This window comes from Talpa occidentalis, unplaced genomic scaffold (assembly GCF_014898055.3).
Source record: "Talpa occidentalis isolate TD23 unplaced genomic scaffold, MPIMG_talOcc4v2.1 talOcc4.10, whole genome shotgun sequence".
Classification (NCBI taxonomy): Eukaryota; Metazoa; Chordata; class Mammalia; order Eulipotyphla; family Talpidae; genus Talpa; species Talpa occidentalis.
Window position 1 is genome coordinate 84,018,286 of NW_023600993.1, and position 19,230 is coordinate 84,037,515.

At 40.1% G+C, this 19,230-nt stretch overlaps 1 protein-coding gene across 3 annotated transcripts in view; it reads left to right on the top strand.

The window, feature by feature from the left end:
* The window catches only part of MROH8 (maestro heat like repeat family member 8), a 57,619-nt gene that overhangs the window by 13,102 nt on the left and 25,287 nt on the right, over positions 1-19,230 (top strand). For 2 of the 3 annotated variants that reach the window (XM_037495449.2, XM_037495464.2), the window contains exons 4-11: positions 972-1,094; positions 8,104-8,183; positions 9,197-9,341; positions 10,540-10,635; positions 12,373-12,477; positions 15,017-15,152; positions 16,592-16,710; positions 17,491-17,643. In XM_037495449.2, coding sequence (XP_037351346.1) covers positions 972-1,094; positions 8,104-8,183; positions 9,197-9,341; positions 10,540-10,635; positions 12,373-12,477; positions 15,017-15,152; positions 16,592-16,710; positions 17,491-17,643 — 957 coding nt within the window. The remainder of the gene's footprint in view (positions 1-971; positions 1,095-8,103; positions 8,184-9,196; positions 9,342-10,539; positions 10,636-12,372; positions 12,478-15,016; positions 15,153-16,591; positions 16,711-17,490; positions 17,644-19,230) is intronic. The other variant, XM_037495456.2, reaches the window with a different exon arrangement.

Sequence of the window (19,230 nt, forward strand, 5' to 3'; positions counted from 1 at the left end):
CCTGTTCTGTTCCCCACTCTGGCTCTGGTGAATTCTCTCACCCTCCCGTACTTCTGACTGTACCCAGTGCATGTATAAACAAAACCAAAACAAAACAAAACAAAATGCCTCTATTAAAAAAAAAAAAAATATATATATATATATATATAAAGAGGCTGTCTGGGGTCACATTGGGTAAACCTTGACCTCCATGAGTGCTATTGAAAGATTTTTGATAAGGAGTTACTTTATCAAATTTGCATTTGGGGAAGGTGAATCCAGTAATAGTTGGGGAAGTAGGTTGAAGGGGACAACACTAGAGCATAAAACCCATTGTTGTATTGTTATAGTAATCCAGGTGAGAGAGAAACAGATGATGAAGTCAGCCTCTTGCTGTACATTGCTGCATACTTACCAGAGAGCTTATACTGGTTCATATGATTGATCTACAGAGGGTGAAGATGGGACAAAATTCTCCTAAGATGGTAGAATTATTGGTGCCTTTTATTCTTTATACTTCATTTTTTCAACATTGCTATGATGGATATTGCTTTTATAAGAAAAATAATACAAAAGAGAATTTGTTCAAATCAGAATTTGCATTTTAATAGGAAACCATAAAGACTCAAAACAATGAGTCTTTAATGACATCCAAAGTGCTACAAGTAATAGCGTCAGAGGTCACCTTTAGGAAGCTTAATCAATCAGCAGTGTACTGAATGGGTAGATAAGGAAGCCAAGACTAAAGGGTGGGGTGAGCCATGGTGGAGCACTCAGTATTCTAGCTGAGAGGGGAAAAGGTAGGGCCAGTAGAGAAGGAATTTCACAGAAATTCTTCTGTAGTTTATTCATTCCTAATGAAAGGTTGCCATTGCATTGAATGAGATGTTACATATTTCAAACATTGCAATATATTTTTCAAAAGCCCTCTATAATTACTAAATGAAATCAGAACATACAGTTGTGTTTTTGTCCTTTTCCCACAAATTTAGAGTGAGCAGGAGAAGCTGTCATTCCTAAGATCTTTGTCTTCTCTCAGCCAAACATTACCTTGTGATGAAACCACAGGATCATTCATTCACAGTAACATAGAAGATATTGTGCATACCCTAAATGTAAGTATTGTGACCTTATTTTGAATTATTGGGACCATGCAAATTCAGTGACTTGGTCAACAAAAGTTTTAGTGGCTTCACCCATATTATCCTTTGCTGGGGACCAGCCTCCGGCAAAATGTCGTGTCAGGAGTTCCTGAAAGGATGAGACGGCGTCGGCAAAAACGAAAGGTCTACGGGGAAGGGGATGAGTTAGAATGAGGAGACACTGACACTTGTTGAGGTGCTAGTATCTTCTTCTGAGGGGCTCAGCAGGTTCTTTATTTATACTTTTTTAGCAAGCCGAGAGATTACATCATCATATGCATAGAAACAATCAGTGCATCCCTTTTCCCATAGACCTTTGGCTACTACGTGCTCTCAGTAAGAAGGCAAACTTCAAAGTTAATAAAAAACTAAGCCTTACACTAGAACTCCTTGATTCAGCTAAACAATTACCTAAGGCTGTGGATAGCCGCCAGTACATCCCTATCAGCTAAAGCCTAAGCAAGAAAAGACTTTTCTTATTCACATGGCCTTCAGCTGGGGACCGGCTGCTACTCAGCTATCAGAACTTTTTTTACCTAGAAACTCCTTAACTCAAATAGCTTCATTTAAAAACTTTCCCAAGAAACTTCAAAAGAAGGCAAAAGAAGGACCTACTAGAATTATTGTGCTGGATTGCTTGTCAGGCATGTACAATAAATTGTCTCCCATTGTCAAGTGGGCCAAATTGCTTAATACTAATTTCTAAACAGATAATTTTCTGTGCCATTTACTTACAGCCTGCTGACATGTACAATCCACTGCCCAATATACTCTCTAATAAATTTTTCTCTCTCTATGACCAAGAATAAAAACCAAAGGGATGCCAGATCTTCAACCCCACGGTGTGAGGCCCTTTCTCTTAGCTGCTTGTCAGTGTCCTATCTGGCTGGGGCAACAAGCCCCCTGCAGCAATCCTTTCTCTTAGCCTCTTCTCATATCAATATCTTTACATGGAGGAGAAATACTCGGGGACTGCACAAACACAGTCACTCTTAGGAAGCAATAAAAAGAAGAGGAGTAGAAAGGAGAAGAATAGCATTTAAATTTCTCAGTAAGGATGATTCTACATTCTCGTTAAGTAGTAGTCTTGAGGCAGATTGTGTAATCCAATACCTAATTTCAAGTGACAACTCTGCCTCTTTCTAGCCATGGAACTTGGGAAAATGACTTAACTTCTTAGTGCCTCAGTTACCTCATCTCTAAAATGAGAATAGTGGATGTGTCTATTCCACAGAACTGTTGAGAATAGTAAATAAGAAGAATAAGCCACATAGTATGGTACTTAATATATTTTGCATTAAAAAATTGCGGTTGTATTACTTTTATTATTGTATTCTGTCCTAATTGTGCTTCACTTCAGCCACACTTTTCCACTAGCTCATTCATTGCATTGCATTATTAAGTACTTGACAGTTCTAGGCACTTTCCTGGGTACTGGGACTAGAAGGACAAAGAAAACATAATTCATATTCCTGAAGACAAGTAAGGTGTAAACGAGTGTTACAGGGACTATAATAAGAGTTTGTTTCAATATGTATAGTATAGTGAGATCACAGAGGAGTCGTGAACAGTCAGTTCTATATCAAAAGATCCAGAAGGGCTTGACAAAGAAGGCACTTAAGCAAGTATTTAACTTCTTGGTACTTTAGTTTCCTCACCTGTGAAACATTCCCTTTGGTTTCACTAAAGCTTTAAAACTCTGAATCTGAGATTTCTTGTATATTCCAGGAAAATGAAAAGTTGTTTTTCATTACCATGGATATGTAAATCTGATTAGATTGATTAGTAATTTGCAGAATTGAAGAGTAACCAGTTAACAGATTTGTTAAATGATAGGTAATTTATCAAGGGACGGTCTTTAGAACACTTTGGTGCTTCAATAAATTATCCAAATTTCCTGAAAGTGTTCATTTACTCCTTGCCTTCCAAGAGTTTACAATCGATCTGGAAGTGATCACACACCTCATGAATAGATTGACAACCATTTAGATAGTACATCAAAAGGAATAGAATGATATAATGCAGACTCAAGTATGAATGCAATTTTCTACTTGACTTAGCTCCTCGGGGAAGAGCACTGTATGAAACCACAGGACCCAGCAAAACAGCATGATTCCAGAGTACACATCCACGAGAACTGACAGCAGCAAATTGCCACCTAGCTCAACCAAACAGATCAGAAGATCTACAAATGCAAGTCTCAAGCAGCAAAAGTACATTGAATTTCCCTTTGCTGTTCATGTGGATCTGTCCAGCCAGTAGTAAGATATCTACTGCAAGTCCCAACCAATCTTCAGATTGGCTAGGATTTCAGCCTAGAAGAGTTAAGTGCAGTTGGTGTCCATAAGACAAATGCAATTATTGCATTATTGTGCAAGTATATAAAATCCCTCCAAGCTCATGTGCAGGGGTTAAGTGTCCCTCCCAACAACCTGGAGGAAAGATACTCAAGAGGAATAGCGGTTTTGTTGGGGAACCCTCAAGGAAGAAAAAACTAGGGTTTGGGAGAGGCAGAGGGGGTATTGGTATGGATGATTTGGTGGAGGGTGAGTAGAACATGTTCATATATGAAAGAGCAAAAATGTAACTTCAAAAATAAAATAAAAATTTTAAACCTAATTTAAAAATGAAAAAAGGGGCCTCCCTGGTGGCAAAGCGGGTTGAGTGCCGTGCTGCGAAGCTGTCTGCAGCCTCTGTGGCGCTGGTTCGATTCCCCGCCGACCAGGAAGCTACCCACATGGTGTGGCGGACCTCTCCTGCCTCGCCCGCTGCTCCCCTCAGCAGTGTCTTCGGTCCATCTACCTGTTCTTCTCCCTGCTCTGTCTCTGGTGAATTCTCTTACCCTCCTGTGCTTCTGGCCTGTACCCCAGTTTTTGTATAAATAAATAAATAAATATTTTTAAATAAATAAATAAAATGAAAAAATGAGGGCCTTCCTGGTGGTGCAAGGGGTTAAGTCTCAGCATTATCAAGCTATAGCCAGCCACTGCAGTGCAAGTTTGATCCCTGGCCAGCGAGCTAACCCACATGGTGCAGTAGATTTCTGTCTCACATGCTACTCCCCTCAGCAGTGTATTTCAGTCATTCTGCCTGTACTGCTCCCCACTTTGTCTCTGATAAATCCTTTCACCCCCACACCTCTGGCCTACACCCCTGCTCTTGTGTGCATAAATAATTATAATAAATCTTTTTAAAAAATGAAAAAAAAGAAAAGTCCAGGGTCATTATAATAAAGAAGACTTTTAAGTCAATAGTCAGTTTCTCATGACCCACCCCAGTGTATGACTCTTTGGTATTCAAATGAAAAGAACCAAGGAAACTAGGAAAAGAACGTAGAAAGGAAGGAGAAAAATATTTTATGATACTTCACCAAAGAAGATTTATAAATTAGTAATTGAAAATATGTTCCACCACTGTGATTAGAGAAAAGCAAACTGAAGCCACAATGAGATGCAATTATACAGAGTACCAAATGTTGATGGGGATGTGGCGCAACTAAACTCCCATACACCGCTAGTGGGAATGTAAAATGACACAACTACTTCAGAAAACAGTTTGGCTGTTTAAGTTAAACATACAGTTACCATATGTCCCAGCAGTTTCACTCCTAGGTAAAATGAAGCATATGTCCACACAGATAAATATGTACACAAGTGTTAGTAGCAGCTTTGATTCTTATAGCGAAACACTGGAAACAATCCAAACATCCATCAACTGATGAATTTAACAATTGTGGCATATCCATATAATAGAATACCACTCGGCAACAAAATATATGCTACAACTTGGATTCATCTCAAGATAATTATGCTAGGGCCTCCCCGGTGACACAGCGGTTGAGCTCTGGGTTGCGAAGCTGCCCACAGCCTCTGCAGCGCTGGTTCGATCCCCGGCCGCTCCCTGGCCACCGAAGGAGGGTCCCACATGGCCCGCAGACCTCTCCTGCCTCGCCGGCTGCTCCCCTCAGCAGTGTACTTCAGTCCTTCTGCCTGCTCTGCTCCCCGCTCTGGATCTGGTGAATTCTCTCACCCTCCCGCGCTTCTAACTGTACCCAGTGCTTGTATAAATAAATAAAAATTAAAAAAAATAAATCTCACATCTGTTAAAAAAAAAAAAAAAAGATAATTATGCTACCAGACCTTGCTCGCTGCTCCCCTCAGCAGAATATCGTAGTAGGTCCACCTGTTCTGCTCCCCACTCTGTCTCTGGTGAATCTTCTCACGCCCCCGTACCTCTGCCCTGCATTCCAGGTCTTATATGCATAAATAAATATAAATCTTAAAAAACATAATTATGCTGCCAGACAAAAATAAAAGGGATATACTGTACGATTTCATTTATAGAAAATTCAAGTTATGGTGACATCAGATCAATGGTTGTTGGACATAAAAGTAGAGTGGGAAAGAGTAGAGAGGGAGAAATAGAGAGCAGAGCAAGAAAACTTTTGGAAATGAACCATATTTTCATTATCTTGATTGCGATGCTGGTTTCACAGGTATATACTTATGTCACAGATCATCTGTACACTTTAAATATGTACGGTTTATTCTATGTCTTAACTCAAAAAAACCAAAAGAATCTTTTGAGAACTTTAATCAAAAAATATTCACTGGCAACTGGGATATAGAATACACTAATGATATCATTGGGGTGAAATTAATACAGGAATATCACCTAGCCTAAGTCTCGAAGATATGATAAATGGGATTGAGAGAAGAGAGGACTGCAGTAGAGAGGGTGGAGAGTAGAAATTTTTAGATGCTAGTAGAGTACAATAGGAGAGAGTGGACCAAGACCTGTAACAGTGGAATTTTAATACAGCAGACTTGTCCTTAGAATCTTTTTTTTTTTCATTGTTTTATTTATTTACTTTTTTTTAAATAATAAATTTTATTTTTATATTCCCCATGCAATTGCAACCCCCCCATTTTGACCCCAATCCCTCCCCTCCCACCCCCCACCCCCCAAAAAGTGTCTCTGGTTCATAGTTTTTTGTTAATTTTGATTTTCACTTTCTTATAGTTATTCCTTTTCCTGGTCCCTTATTTAAGTTCTCTAGATTCCTGCTATGAGTGAGACCATCCGGTATTTTTCTTTTTCTTTCTGGCTTATTTCTCTGAGCATGATCCCTTCCAGCGCCATCCATGTTGCTGCAAATTGCATGTGTTTATCTTTTTTGAATGCTGAGTAATATTCCATGGTATATATGTACCACATCTTCTTGATCCAGTCATATATATTTGGGCATTTGGGCTGTTTCCAAAGCTTAGCTATTGTAATAGTGCTGCTATAAACATAGGGGTGCAGGTGTTCTTTGGAATTGATGTTTCTGTGTCCTTTGGGTAAATACCTATGTCCTTAGAATCTTTTAACTCTGCTAGCTTGCAACTCTGCCCTAATTCTGCATTTGGAGTCCTCCACAAAACCCTACTATGTTAATTGTTTGATTAAATAATTAATTAAAGGATACACTCAGCATTGAGAAGTTACTGTATTATTTGGGCAATGTGGCAGGAGATGGCTGAGAATGGTATTTCAGAAGAGTCTTCACTGACAATTTATAATAAATGCAGAAGGAGTTCAGAGGATAGCTCACTATGAAAAGTGATCCTAGTGAGACTGAGTTCCCTGAAGCAGAAAGATGGAAAAGAATGGGAGCTCAGAAGATGACATTTCTAGTTCTAGTTCTACAACTCAACCTTAAGCAAATCAACTTCACTGGACAGCTAACTCCACCAGGAAAATGGAGATAGTATTGTCTGTCTTCTTGGTTGCAGATAAAAGAAATCCCCCTAGATGCAGCCAAAACACAAAAGGGAAGATTTGTTCCCCAGAATTCTATGATAGGAAGAGCAACCTGCTCCAGGAAAGAAATAAAACTAGAAGGAAAAAAGAAAAATTTTCATAGACTCACAACTTTTTCTTCATTTCTTATTTTTGTTTATTTGTACTCATTTCCCTTCCTCCCTCCCTCACCCCCACACCATAACTCTATGTGACATTGTCCATAGGGGCCACTGCTCCCAAATTTTCACCTTTCTCGTTTTAGTAGACCAGTCAGACAGAGACTGAGGCACTCTGTCCCAATTCCATATTTCAGAGAGAGAGAATTTATTGTCCCTGGTGTCTACTCCTGGAGAGATGAGCTATGGTTGGTGGGACAGAATGACTTAGCAAAAAAGTGACTCTGAAGTGCCTGTTTCTCTGAGCCAGGGGCAGTTTCCAAAGAGGTTGAGTAGACAATCCTGTAAGTCTCCCACTACAACTGTTTACCTTTGCTCTTCATGTCCCCTCCCTGAGCTACATCTCATTTCATCTATACAGAGAAGGGAACTCAGGCACAGGGAAGTTAAGTTATACAGTCAGGGTCATACAATGAATAAGTGGCAGAGCCAAACTCAAACCCAGGTTCTGTCAAGCTGGGTTTATTTCTATCATTCTGCAGATTTTCCCACGAAGATAAGGCAGCTTTCCCTTAACAATTTGGAATTTGGAAAGTTACACCTTTTCCAAGGCAGGTAACTTAGCATAATATTAGGTGCTATAGCAGAGATAGCTGGTTTAGTGGGAAGGAGATTTTAGAATTCCTAAACTGGAAATAATCATTAGTAATAAAAATAATGTATAACAGACTCTATTTTATAGTTGTTGAGGGCTGCTCTGAGGTATTAATTAGCTCGCTTACTACTCACAATTACTCCATGAAGGTAACTAATACTGCTGCCTCCTTTTTTTTTTATAAATGGGGAAACTAAGATAAAGAGGTTAGATAACTTGTGTCACCTCAGATAGCTAGTAAGATGACCCAGATCTCAGCTTCTGGCTCCAAAGAATAAATTCCTAGGCAGGCCACTGTCCTGCAATGCTGAGGAGCAGCTACTGAAGGACCTGCCATGTTGTTCTTATAGGCCACCCACATCTCTGAATATCTGACCTAATGACTTGGCACTTTTTGACTCTAAAGTTCTTTCCCTCTTTTCAGGTGCTCGTGGAAGAGGAGTCCCTGCATCTGATCTTCAGCCCCGTGCTCCGGGAGCTCTTTATTACCATCTCTCACCTCAGGTGACACCCACATGTCCCTACACATATTTCCTAGATCCTCATTCAGGGCCATACCAGAGTCCACTGATATATTACATATCTTTAACTTTTGAAATGTATTTAGCTGGGGAAGGTGAGGCCAAATTCATGTTTTGGGAGAAGAATTTTGATTTCATATATGCTACCATTTGTACTTTGGAGTTCAGTTTGTTGTTGTTGTTGTTGTTGTTTTATTTATGTGCTTACACTGTGGTGTAAGCCAGAGGTGCGGGGGAGGTGAGAGGATTCACCAGAGAGAGTGAGGAGCAGAACAGGTAGATGTACTGAAATACACTGCTGAGGGGAGCAGCTGGCAAGGCAGGAGAGGTCTGCTGTACCATGTGGGTTGCTCCCTGGCTGTCTGGGGATCGAACTCATGCTGCAGTTGCTGGCAGTAGCTTGATAGTGCTGTCTTTAACTCCTGCGCCACTAGGGAGGCCCCTGGAGTTCAGCTTTGTCCAAGCATATTCAGTGTAAACTTATTGCCACATATGCTTCATGACAGTAGAGTTCCACAGTCTAAGAAATTTAATGGCTTCTTGCCTTTTTGGAGATCTGGACTGCACATTAACTGGTTGAAGGCTCCAAGAAATTCTGATAGTTAAAATATCTTTTTTAACTTGATTCAACCCATCATTCCCCAAACTAACAAACATTCAGGAGAACACACATTAGAAAACCATGATTTACTATATCAAACTATAGCAGGCTTCCCTTGATGGCTGAACTGGAGGAAACCTGGAGGCATGTCACTTTGGTGACCTCTTAGGGAGGAGAAGAGGATAAAGGGAGAAGGATGGAGGCTCTAAACCTGAAATCCTTTCCCTAACCACCTGTGAGATTTAGCTAAACAGATTGACAAGCTATGACATTTATCTTCCATCAGAATGATATGCCAGTCATTCTACCCTAACTTTTATTGTTGCCTTGATCCCTGCTTATCAATGTCAAATAAAACTCTCCCATGTTGTTATTCCAATACTGTCTTTTCTTAGTTACCAAGATGTCCATTTGCTGTACGGCTCTAAAGATCGAGTTGACTTGTTCAGTCTTATCATCACAAGTATAATCACTCTGCCCTCTGTAAAGACTCTTATCCACTTGCAGGAAATTACCCCAAGTGAACCCTACAACTCAGAGGTAACTTATGCTTTGCTTTAGTAACTTGCCATCCAGAGTGTCTGCTCATCTTGGCCCTTTGAGAGAGTGCATTTGATTTTTGTGGAACTAGCCAAATACCATTTAAGACAAGTCAGATGAATAAAATAAGTGGTTAAATTGAGTAGCTTTGCTTCCCCTGCCCCTTTTTTTTTTTGGTCTTCTTTACCCCTTCATTCTTTCTTTCTTTTGGCTTTAAAATGAGGTAAGTGTTTATACAGTTAGCAGATATTTAGGGTTATTGCGCTAAGCAACAGAAATATAGCAGTATACACTCTCCAGAGAGCTTACATCCCAGTGCATAGATACAAACTGCTGATAAATAAATAAATATAGCTAGCAGGTAGTGCCTTGAGAAAAAATAAAATGAGGAAAGAAAAGCAGAAAAAGTAATGTGGTTTATAGGCATGAGTTTTTTGGGTTTTTTTAAAGATTTATTTATTTATATATGTAAGCACTGGGTACAGTTAGAAGCGCGGGAAGGTGAGAGAATTCACCAGAGCCAGAGCAGGGAACAGAACAGGCAGAGTGACGAAATATACACTGCTGAGGGGAGCAGCGGGCACGGCAGGAGAGGTCTGTGCCCCATGTGGGACCCTCGCTGGCGGTCGGGGATCGAACCAGTACTGCAGAGGCTGCAGGCAGCTTCACAGCCCAGCGCTCAACCGCTTCACCACCAGGGGAGGCCCAAGAGTTTTGTTTTTTAATATAGGGTAACCAGGGAAGCCTTCCTGATAAGGTGACAATGGAAGAGAGAGGGTATGGGTAGCTCTGGAGGAGAAGCTTTCAGGAAGAAGAAAAAGCTCAAAGGCTTGATTTTCTTCTGTAGCTAGTAAACTGTCTGGTAAAGTAGTTGCCAAAGGGAACTTTGTTTCCTTTAATTCAAGATATTAGAAAGAGTCACAAGTCAAACTTTAGGCAAAAATAAAAGCCCAAACTTTAAAAAGATCTTAATGATCCTTAAATAGTTCCCAAATGTAGTTAGAATCAGTTAGCTATGGAGTTAATGCTCATGAATCTATTTGAAATGAAGACTCATTGTTTCACCTCATCACAAATTACCTACCAGTATTTTGCACTAGATTTGTGCTTTGAGTAAACGCTCAAGATAACAAGGAGAGCCTTAGAGGTGTAGTATTGGAGAACTTCTCAGGGTACTCCTGTTCCTGTGCCCTTTCAGTGTCTCTACAGGCAGACGTTTGAGAGTTTCTCTGAGATGCTCCAGAGTTTGGTGGTAAAAGACCCACATTTGGAAAATCTTGATGCCATTTTTAAGGTAAATCTTTTTTTTTTTAAATATTTATTTATGCATACAAGAGCTGGGGTACATTTATGTACATTTATGTACATTATGTACCCAGCTGGGGTACATTTATTTATGCATACAAGAGGTGTGGGGGGTGAGAGGATTCACCAGAGACAGAGCAGGGAGCAGACAGGCAGATCGACCGAAGTACACACCTGAAGGGAGCAATGAATGAGTCAGGAGAGGTCTGCTGTGCCATGTGGGTTGATCCCTGGCCAGCAGAAATCAAACTCTTGCTGCAGAGGCTGCGGATAGCTTCACAGGCTGCGTCTTAACCCCTTGCACCACCAGGGAGGCCCCAAGGTAAATCATCTTTAAGGGGAAAATGGAACACTATTCCTATTAACTGGGGAAAGTTGAAGAAAATGTGGGAGGATTAAATTTGGGGAGGCAGTATCATAGTCAGGAGTATCAGCTATCAGTTTTTAATCAGACAGGACTGGTTATAAGTTTAGCCACGAATGAAATCCCAGGTCTTGTTTCTCCAAACTTAAATGTAGATAATTACTGTGAACTTTAAATAAATAGTCTTCTATAAATGGTTTAACTGTTGCTGTAATTATTCCTTGAATTATTATTGCTTACTACTCTAGGGGACTTTCAGTCAATGACCAGAGAACAGTCAGCCTCATGAGTAAGAAGGCTGCTGCCTGCCTTTTAGGTGGGACTCAAAGGTCATTAATGACCACTTGCTACCCATTCCAGTAGCTGCCAATCCTCATCAGGGATGTATGCATTGGTGTGCATTCACTGCAATTCAGACATACTGCTCTCTTAACCTATTTTGAGATGTAGATATCAGAGAAAAGTAACTCTTCACGCTATTTTTTTAAAGATTTATTTATTTATGCATACAAGAACTGGTGTACAGGCCAGAGTTGCAGGAGGTGAGAGGATTCACAAGAGACAGAGTGGGGAACAGAACAGGCAGATTGACTAAAGTACACTGCTGAGGGGAACAGCGGGTGAGGCAGGAGAGGTCTGCTGCGCCAGGTGGATTAGCTCCCTGGCTGGGGATCAAACTCATGCTGCAGTGGCTGTGGATAGCTTCATAGTGCTGCAACTTAACCCCTTATGCCACCAGGGAGGCCTTCTTCAAGCTATTATTAATCCTTTGTGCCTAAGTACAAATGGACATTTATCCTTGCCATGATTGACCTTATTATTATTTCTCATTTCTCTTCTAGTTGTACATTAACACTCCAGCTAGATTGTGTTTCTCACCTTTATCTAGTTGTACCTTTACTTCCCTGTCTTCGCAACTTAATTCAAGTCATTCCTCCTTCCTGAAATGCCACCTTCTTTATGAAGCGTCTCCTCATAGACATTGTTTTCTCATGAATCCCTGCCTGACAATGCAGACGGGTGTAATTCTTCATTCTCAGTGCTTTAATAGCACGTCATTTTCTTCCCAAAAAAGATTTCCAAAGACTTAAAATTGCAGAAGACTAGAATAAAATAATTGAAGAAAGCAGGATGAAGGGAAAATAAGTCTTGAAAAACAGTCCAGCAGAAGCCAGTCACCATAGATCTTTATGCCTTATTTGTAATCCCACTTCTTTCATCTCCAACCTAAATTTCAGGAAATATCTTCAGATACAGTAGTGACATTTGGGTTTTCCATCTCCACATTTTCTTCCTAACAAAATAAGGGTGTTATCCAGGATCTTCCTGATAAATCATGTAGACTCCCTTTATTTTTCACAGCACATGGCCCCCTGGTTACAGTCTATAAAAAACCATGAGCGGGAACGGGCTGCAGCCAGCATGGCTCGGGTCCTAAAATGTTTATCTAAACACCTCAGCTTGACGGTAAGCAGCCCTTCAGTCACAGAGGAAGGCACCAAAGTCATCTGGTTCCCTTCCTATTTATGCCTCCCCTACTGGTGACTCCTCGGGGCTCACTTAATATGGCACTTAGCTATTATATGCAATATACATGTACATTAGTGCCAGTGGGGTCTGTGAACACCCAGACAATTGTATGCAGAATTTTGTTGGTACAATCTTTTGGATTTTTCTAAGGAATGTCCATACTTGTTTTTTTTTTTTTTAAGATGTATTTATTTTTATACAAGAGCTGGGGTACAGGCCAGAGGCATGGAGGGTAAGAGGATTCCATCAGAGACCAGTGCAGGGAGCAGAATAGGCAGATGACAGAAATACACTGCTAAGGGGAGCAGCAGGTGAGACAGGAGAGGTCTGCCACACCATGTGGGAATTTCCCTGGCTGGCCGGAAATTGAACCCGAGCTGCAGAGGCTGCTGACATCTTCACAGCGCGGCGCTCAACCCGCTGTGCCACCAGGGAGGCCCATACTTGTTTTTTTTAAATCAACTTTTTTTGAGTTGTAATTTATATACAATGAGATCCATCCAATTTAAGTGTGAAATTCAATGAATTTTCACAAATGTGTATTCCCTGGATCCCTAATTTTTTTTCATGCTTTCTTTTTTTAATTTATCTTTTTAAATTTATTTATGCATACAAGAACTGGGATATAGGTCAGAGGTGCAGAGGATGAGAGGATTCACCAGAGACAGAACAGGCAGATTGACTGAAATACACTGCAGAGGGGAGCAGCGTGCTGCACCATGTGGATAGCTCCCTGGCCAGCCAGGGATCGAACTCATGCTGCAGAGGCTGCGAATAGCTTCACAGTGCTGTGCTTAACCCCTTGCACCACCAGAGAGGCCCTCATATTTTCAAATCTACCTAAAAAGGTAAAAAATTAATAGAAAAATTAGTAGAAATAACCACCATTAACATTTTTATTTATTCCAAGTTCTTTTTTTTTTGGTGCATGAAGTTGGGGTGGACACCTTCTCTTCGGTTCTTTTTGGCTTCTTCTCTACATGTAACCAAACTTATTTTCTTCAAACCCATATCATTCCTTTGATCTATTTATTTTCAACTCTTTTGAGAATACATGGCCTTATATGATTTAGCCTCAGCCTGCCTGTCTACACCCCAGACTTACTCCAGTTGCACTGGCCTACCTTACATTCCTTACCATATAAATTTCTTTTGGCTTCATGCCTTTATACTTGCTACTTTCTCTGCATGGAATGACCTTCTCCAGCTGCTCAATAGCCAGCCCCCTCCTTATTCTTTAGTTTTCACCTCTCAGATTCTGTCACTGATTATGTTTCTCTTGTTCATCACCCCAGTAACACACAAAATCTGCCACATAGCAGATGCTCAAGTAAATGCTTTTTGAGTAAATATAAGTCAGCTCATGTCCTTTCTCTGCTCAAAACCCTCCAATGACTTCTTATCTCACACAAAATAAAGTCTAGAATCCTTACAATATTCTGTAAGTTGCTATAGCATCTGACCCAATCCCATCTACCTTCTGTTTCTTTGTACTTACTTTGCTCCAGCCAACCTATAATTTAGCCTGCTTACAAGATTGGATATTTTGCATGCTAACCAAATTCTTAAATTCGTTTGTTTTTTCTACCTTTATTTTCAAATTATCCTTCTTTCTTCACTATTTATTTTAAATTATATTTCTTTTTCTGGTATAGTTTTTTTGCCAGTTACCTTACCTTTTTTTTTTCCTTAATAAGGCAGGATATTGATAACCAAATTTTTAAGTTGCGTTAAATGATATTCCTCAATTTTGCATCCAATTTTTTCACTTAGCTAACTAGCACATTTTCCTACCTTACTTTAAATTCCAAAGATACTTGATACCTGGTGATTACATTCATAGAGTGACTATACCATGTTTAGGATATAATTTCTAGAATCATTAAAAATGGTGCTAGAAAAAATGTAAAAAAAAGAAAACAAAACAGTACTAGAGTGATCATCTTTTTATACAAAGCTTTTTCATTTTTCAGATTGCTTACTTAGGTTAGAAACCTGCCCTAATATTCAATACTATCTGCTGGATATACTATATCTACACATGTGAAATGTTAAACCTAAAGAGATCCAGTGTGACTCTTGCACTTCTTTTTTTTTTAAAGATTTATTTATTTATGCAAACAAGAACTGGGGTACAGGCCAGAGGTGTTGGGAGGTGGTGAGAGGATTCACCAGAGACAGAGAGGGGAACAGAACAGACAGAGTGACTGAAATACACTGCTGAGGGGAGCAGCAGGTGAGTCAGGAGAGGTCTGCTATGCCATGTGGGTAGCTCCCTGGCTGGGGATCGAACTTATGCTGCAGTGGCTGTGGATAGCTTTGTAGGTTGCATCTTAACCCCTTGTGCCACCAGGGAGGCCCACCCTTTCACTTCTTTTGGGTAAGGGGTGCAAGTGGAATTTCTTCTCAATAACTTAAACCTCTTCAATAACTTAAAATGCATTCTAATGACATTTTTCTTTTTCTTCCTAACTAGCTTCCACTGCAGTTCCAAAGACTTGGACACCTTGTGGCTCTGATGGCACTGCTGTGTGTGGACCCACTGAAAGAGGTGGCTGAGGAGGCTGCAGAGGGCACACACTACCTGCTACATATCACACTGAGGCTGAAGTGTAAGACTGTGCTGAAGGCAGTGAGGTCCTGAATAAAATTTCTAGCACAATGCAAGAATATCACATAGCACAACTCATTGTACCCTCATCTCTCCCATGTTCTAGAAAGGTGTTTAACAATAGTTCATAAGGAGAAAGCTCCATGGTCCATAGACAGAGATGAAACAACACTAACAATAATTAGAATCATAGTACTGGATTAGACCCATCAGTATCAACCGCCTGCATGACTGTGGAGTTAGAATGGCTGAACATGTGGCCATGTAAACAAATTGAGTGATTGGTTTGTTCAGAAGTAGAAGAGATTCTTGTCATTATTTGGGCCTTCATTCATTTATTTATTCCACAAGTGTTTATCAAGAACTTCCTCAAGTTCCAGTAACCAGGATACAAAATGGTCCAGTCTTTTCATTATTGCCGTGTGTGTGTGTGTGTGTGTGTGTGTGTGTGTGTGTTGGGGGTGGGAGGTGAGGTTCAGAAAATCAAGAATCAACAAATAACTGTTATATAAACAAAGATAACTGCTATGAAAGGAGATTATAGGAGCCATTAATAAGAATCACATCTACCTATGGGGTTCAGAAAAGACCTTTTTGAAGATAACCTGAAAAATATAAAACAATTGGCCAGGGGGAGAGATAAAAGGAGCATTTGAGGCAGAAGTAGCACCCTGAGCAAGGGCCCTGGCAGGTGCGAGCTTGAGGAATTTGAAAAACACGAAGATCAATGAATGAATCATTGAGTCCCTCAGAAAAGACTTTAGAAGATGTCTAACCCAGCACCCCCACTCTCACTCTCCAGTGTTTGAATCTCAGTCTGCTCTCTTCTCACCAAGTAGTTCCTCTCTTCGGTTTGCTTATTCCAAAGATATGGATGCTTTGCACTTCCCAAAGCAGCAGTGAACAATAGCTACCAAGATTTATAGCCAAGGAAGCATAATTGATTATTCATTCATCAAATATTTATAAAGCCCTTACTGTTCCAGGCATGCAGTGATAAACAAGACAGAGTCCCTTCCCCAAAAGAGTTTATTTCTTAGCTGGAGAGACAGTATCCTCAGCCAAGTGCTCAAGTACTTACCATAGATAAATTTCCAGTGAACATGAATCACAATAAAACATGGGAAATGCAAGGTGCTTTGAGTATTGGGAGACACAATAATCAGCAAAACTGGATACACGAAGAGTTCTCATATCAAAATTACCAAACACAGCACAAAATTATAAAATTTTTGTGGGACACTAAGCTTCAGAGGGAGAGCCCTCAAAAGTCCTTACCAATGGGGAAATGACTTAGCATACCTGAAATATACCCTCAAATCACTAACAAACTCTGCTCTATCAAAAAGATGGCATCTGCTTCAACTGAAAATGAACCAGACCTGCAAAATCAAGAAGAAATAAGCTGAAAACTATTAATATTTTGTATTTTCTTCTTAGATATTACTCATGACAAGAAAAATCACCAAAGTTTAAAAAAAGCAATGAAAAAATGCCAAGAATTCCTAGAATCCTACAATATTAAACAGTTCTACAGTTGCCCTATAAAGATTGCTCAGGTAATCAGTATGTTGGAGAGGATGGGAAGTGACCAGAAGTCTCATAGATTTGTTCATTGGAATGTAAAATGCAAAGCCACTTTGGGAGAAGTTCTGTTAGTTTCTTATAAAACCAAACATACAGGACTTCATTGTTTGGAGACAAGGTGTTATAGTGGTGACTCAAACACCTTGCCCTGTTCAAGTTCCGTGGTTTAGGCCAACCTGTCCATGGGCCTCTATACCACTGTTTGGAAATCTCCCCAGACAAACTCCCTTTCCATTGATTGTTTCCTAACCATGGTCAGTCTCTTGCAAATGTAAACCCTTGTCGCCAAAAGGAGCTTTAAGACAGTGGTTGGTCCAACAAGTCATGTGCTTATTAATATAGTAATTCAACAGATAATTAAACATCTACTAGGCACCAGAAACTACAATAAGGAATGGGGGAAAAAGAAAGCCTACAGATCTTACTCATGTAGGATCAAAAGTAACAGTTTCCCCATCTGTGCAGTGGGCATCCGTGAAAATTGGGAAGCTGGGTTGTGGTAAGGGGTAGATGAGAGTTTGTGTGGAAATGTTCTGCTTAGTGCCTTTCACATAGTGAATGTCCTGTAGGTGATATTATTATCACATGATGGACTTTACACTGCCAAGTGTAGTGAGAAGCAGAATGACACATTCTTTTAAATATTGTCTGCTATGGTCATTAACAGAGTATGATTGTTAACATAGACTCTTTTTCATGTTCAAAACCCTTTCTATTGTATCTTGAAAGTTCATTTCCCCTAATCATCGCAGGTCTTTGAAGTTTTTCTCAATTCTAATGAGCTCTGCCAATTTGCAATGACTATATTGGATGGCCTGAAAAATCTGAAATATTCCTGCACCCAGCGATCAGCAGGAGAATTACTGATAACATTAGTGAAAAATGCGGAATCCCGATTTGAGAAGGTAAAAAGTTCAGTGGCCATTTCCTGGGTTTGAAATACCAGCAAGACTGCTCCCCTCTTACAGCTGCTGAGGTCTCTGCTGCTGCTCCTATCCAGCTGAGAACAACCACTGAAGGAGAACAGCATCAGAGCCTTAGACCATTAATCAATGTTAAACATTCATCCATTCAACAAGCAGATAGCGAACATCTCGTGTACACAACTAGGGAGGGGGATTTTTATTGATATTTTACCAACAGGCTTTTTTTTTTTTGAGGTAATACCGGTTTAGGATCTCCCCTTCAGTGTTGTTACCACACCACACCCACCACCAACACATTGGTAGTCCTCCTCTATGGTCCATTATGGGGAGGGTTTTTTTTTAAATCTAAGGTATAATCCTTATATTTCAGAAGAATATAGTTTTCCTGAGAAAATATAATTAACACATGAGAAGGGTAGCTTCATTTAGCTCTTTATCCAAGTTGAAGTTAGTTGAGGGTGCCATATTTTTAAAAAGCAAGACATAAGTCATCCTAGAAGGAAGCTGACTTAATAAGCTTCAAATTAAGAGACTTATTTAAATGTATTTGAAATTGATACATCAAGAAAAACAATATATCTCTTAGAAATATGGAAATACATTCTGGAAGGGATGAAAGTAGTTGTCTCTCCAGACTAAACCTGAAAAGAGGGCAGGAGGGAACCTTTACAGACCATTGGACTTATAAAATTGCATGCATATGACACTTTCATAAAGATAAAAATATTTAGGGCCTCCCTGGTGGCGCAGTGGTTGAGCGCTGGGTTGCGAAGCTGCCCGCAGCCTCTGCAGCACCGGTTCAATCCCTGGCTGCTCCCCGGCCACCAGAGGAGGGTCCCACATGGCACGCAGACCTCGCCTGCCGCCCGCTGCTCCCCTCAGCAGTGTACTTCGGTCCTTCTGCCTGCTCTGCTCTGGCTCTGGTGAATTCTCTCACCCTCTTGAGCTTCTGACTGTACCCAGTGCTTGTATAAATAAATAGATAAATCTTAAAAAAAAAATACTTAAAAAAAAGATAAAAATATTTAATTATGTAATTTTAAAATCTATTTTGAGCTATTAAAGTAGAAAAGATGCAAAGAGAACAGTATGATGAGAACATGGAGAGATGGGCACTTCTATCAATTGTATGCTTCCAAGTATAAAAAATGACCAAGTGTGAGAAGCTATTTCCATCTAATAAATCTGGAAGTGAAGTATATTTTCTAGTGACTCAGCAGTGCTATCAACCAGCCGAGACCCTTTTCTCTCTTTCCACTATGCCTGTTCCTTAGTCATGAAATTGTTGCTGCAGTTTCAGACTTTGAGCAGTTAAGACTATCCAGCAAAGAAAGATGACGTTGCCTTTTCCCCTTTAATCAGGAAAAAAAAAATCTTTCCCAAAACCTCCAGTAGATTTTTTCTCATGTTCTTTTGGCCAGAATTGCATGACTTCCCCACCCTCGAACCAGTTTTTCGCAACTAGTGATAGTCACAGCCATCCTATGTAAGGTTGTTGAGGGCTACCTCTCTGAGCAACTGACATTTCCACAGAGACCTGAAGCCCTGAGTCTCTGAATGGGAAGG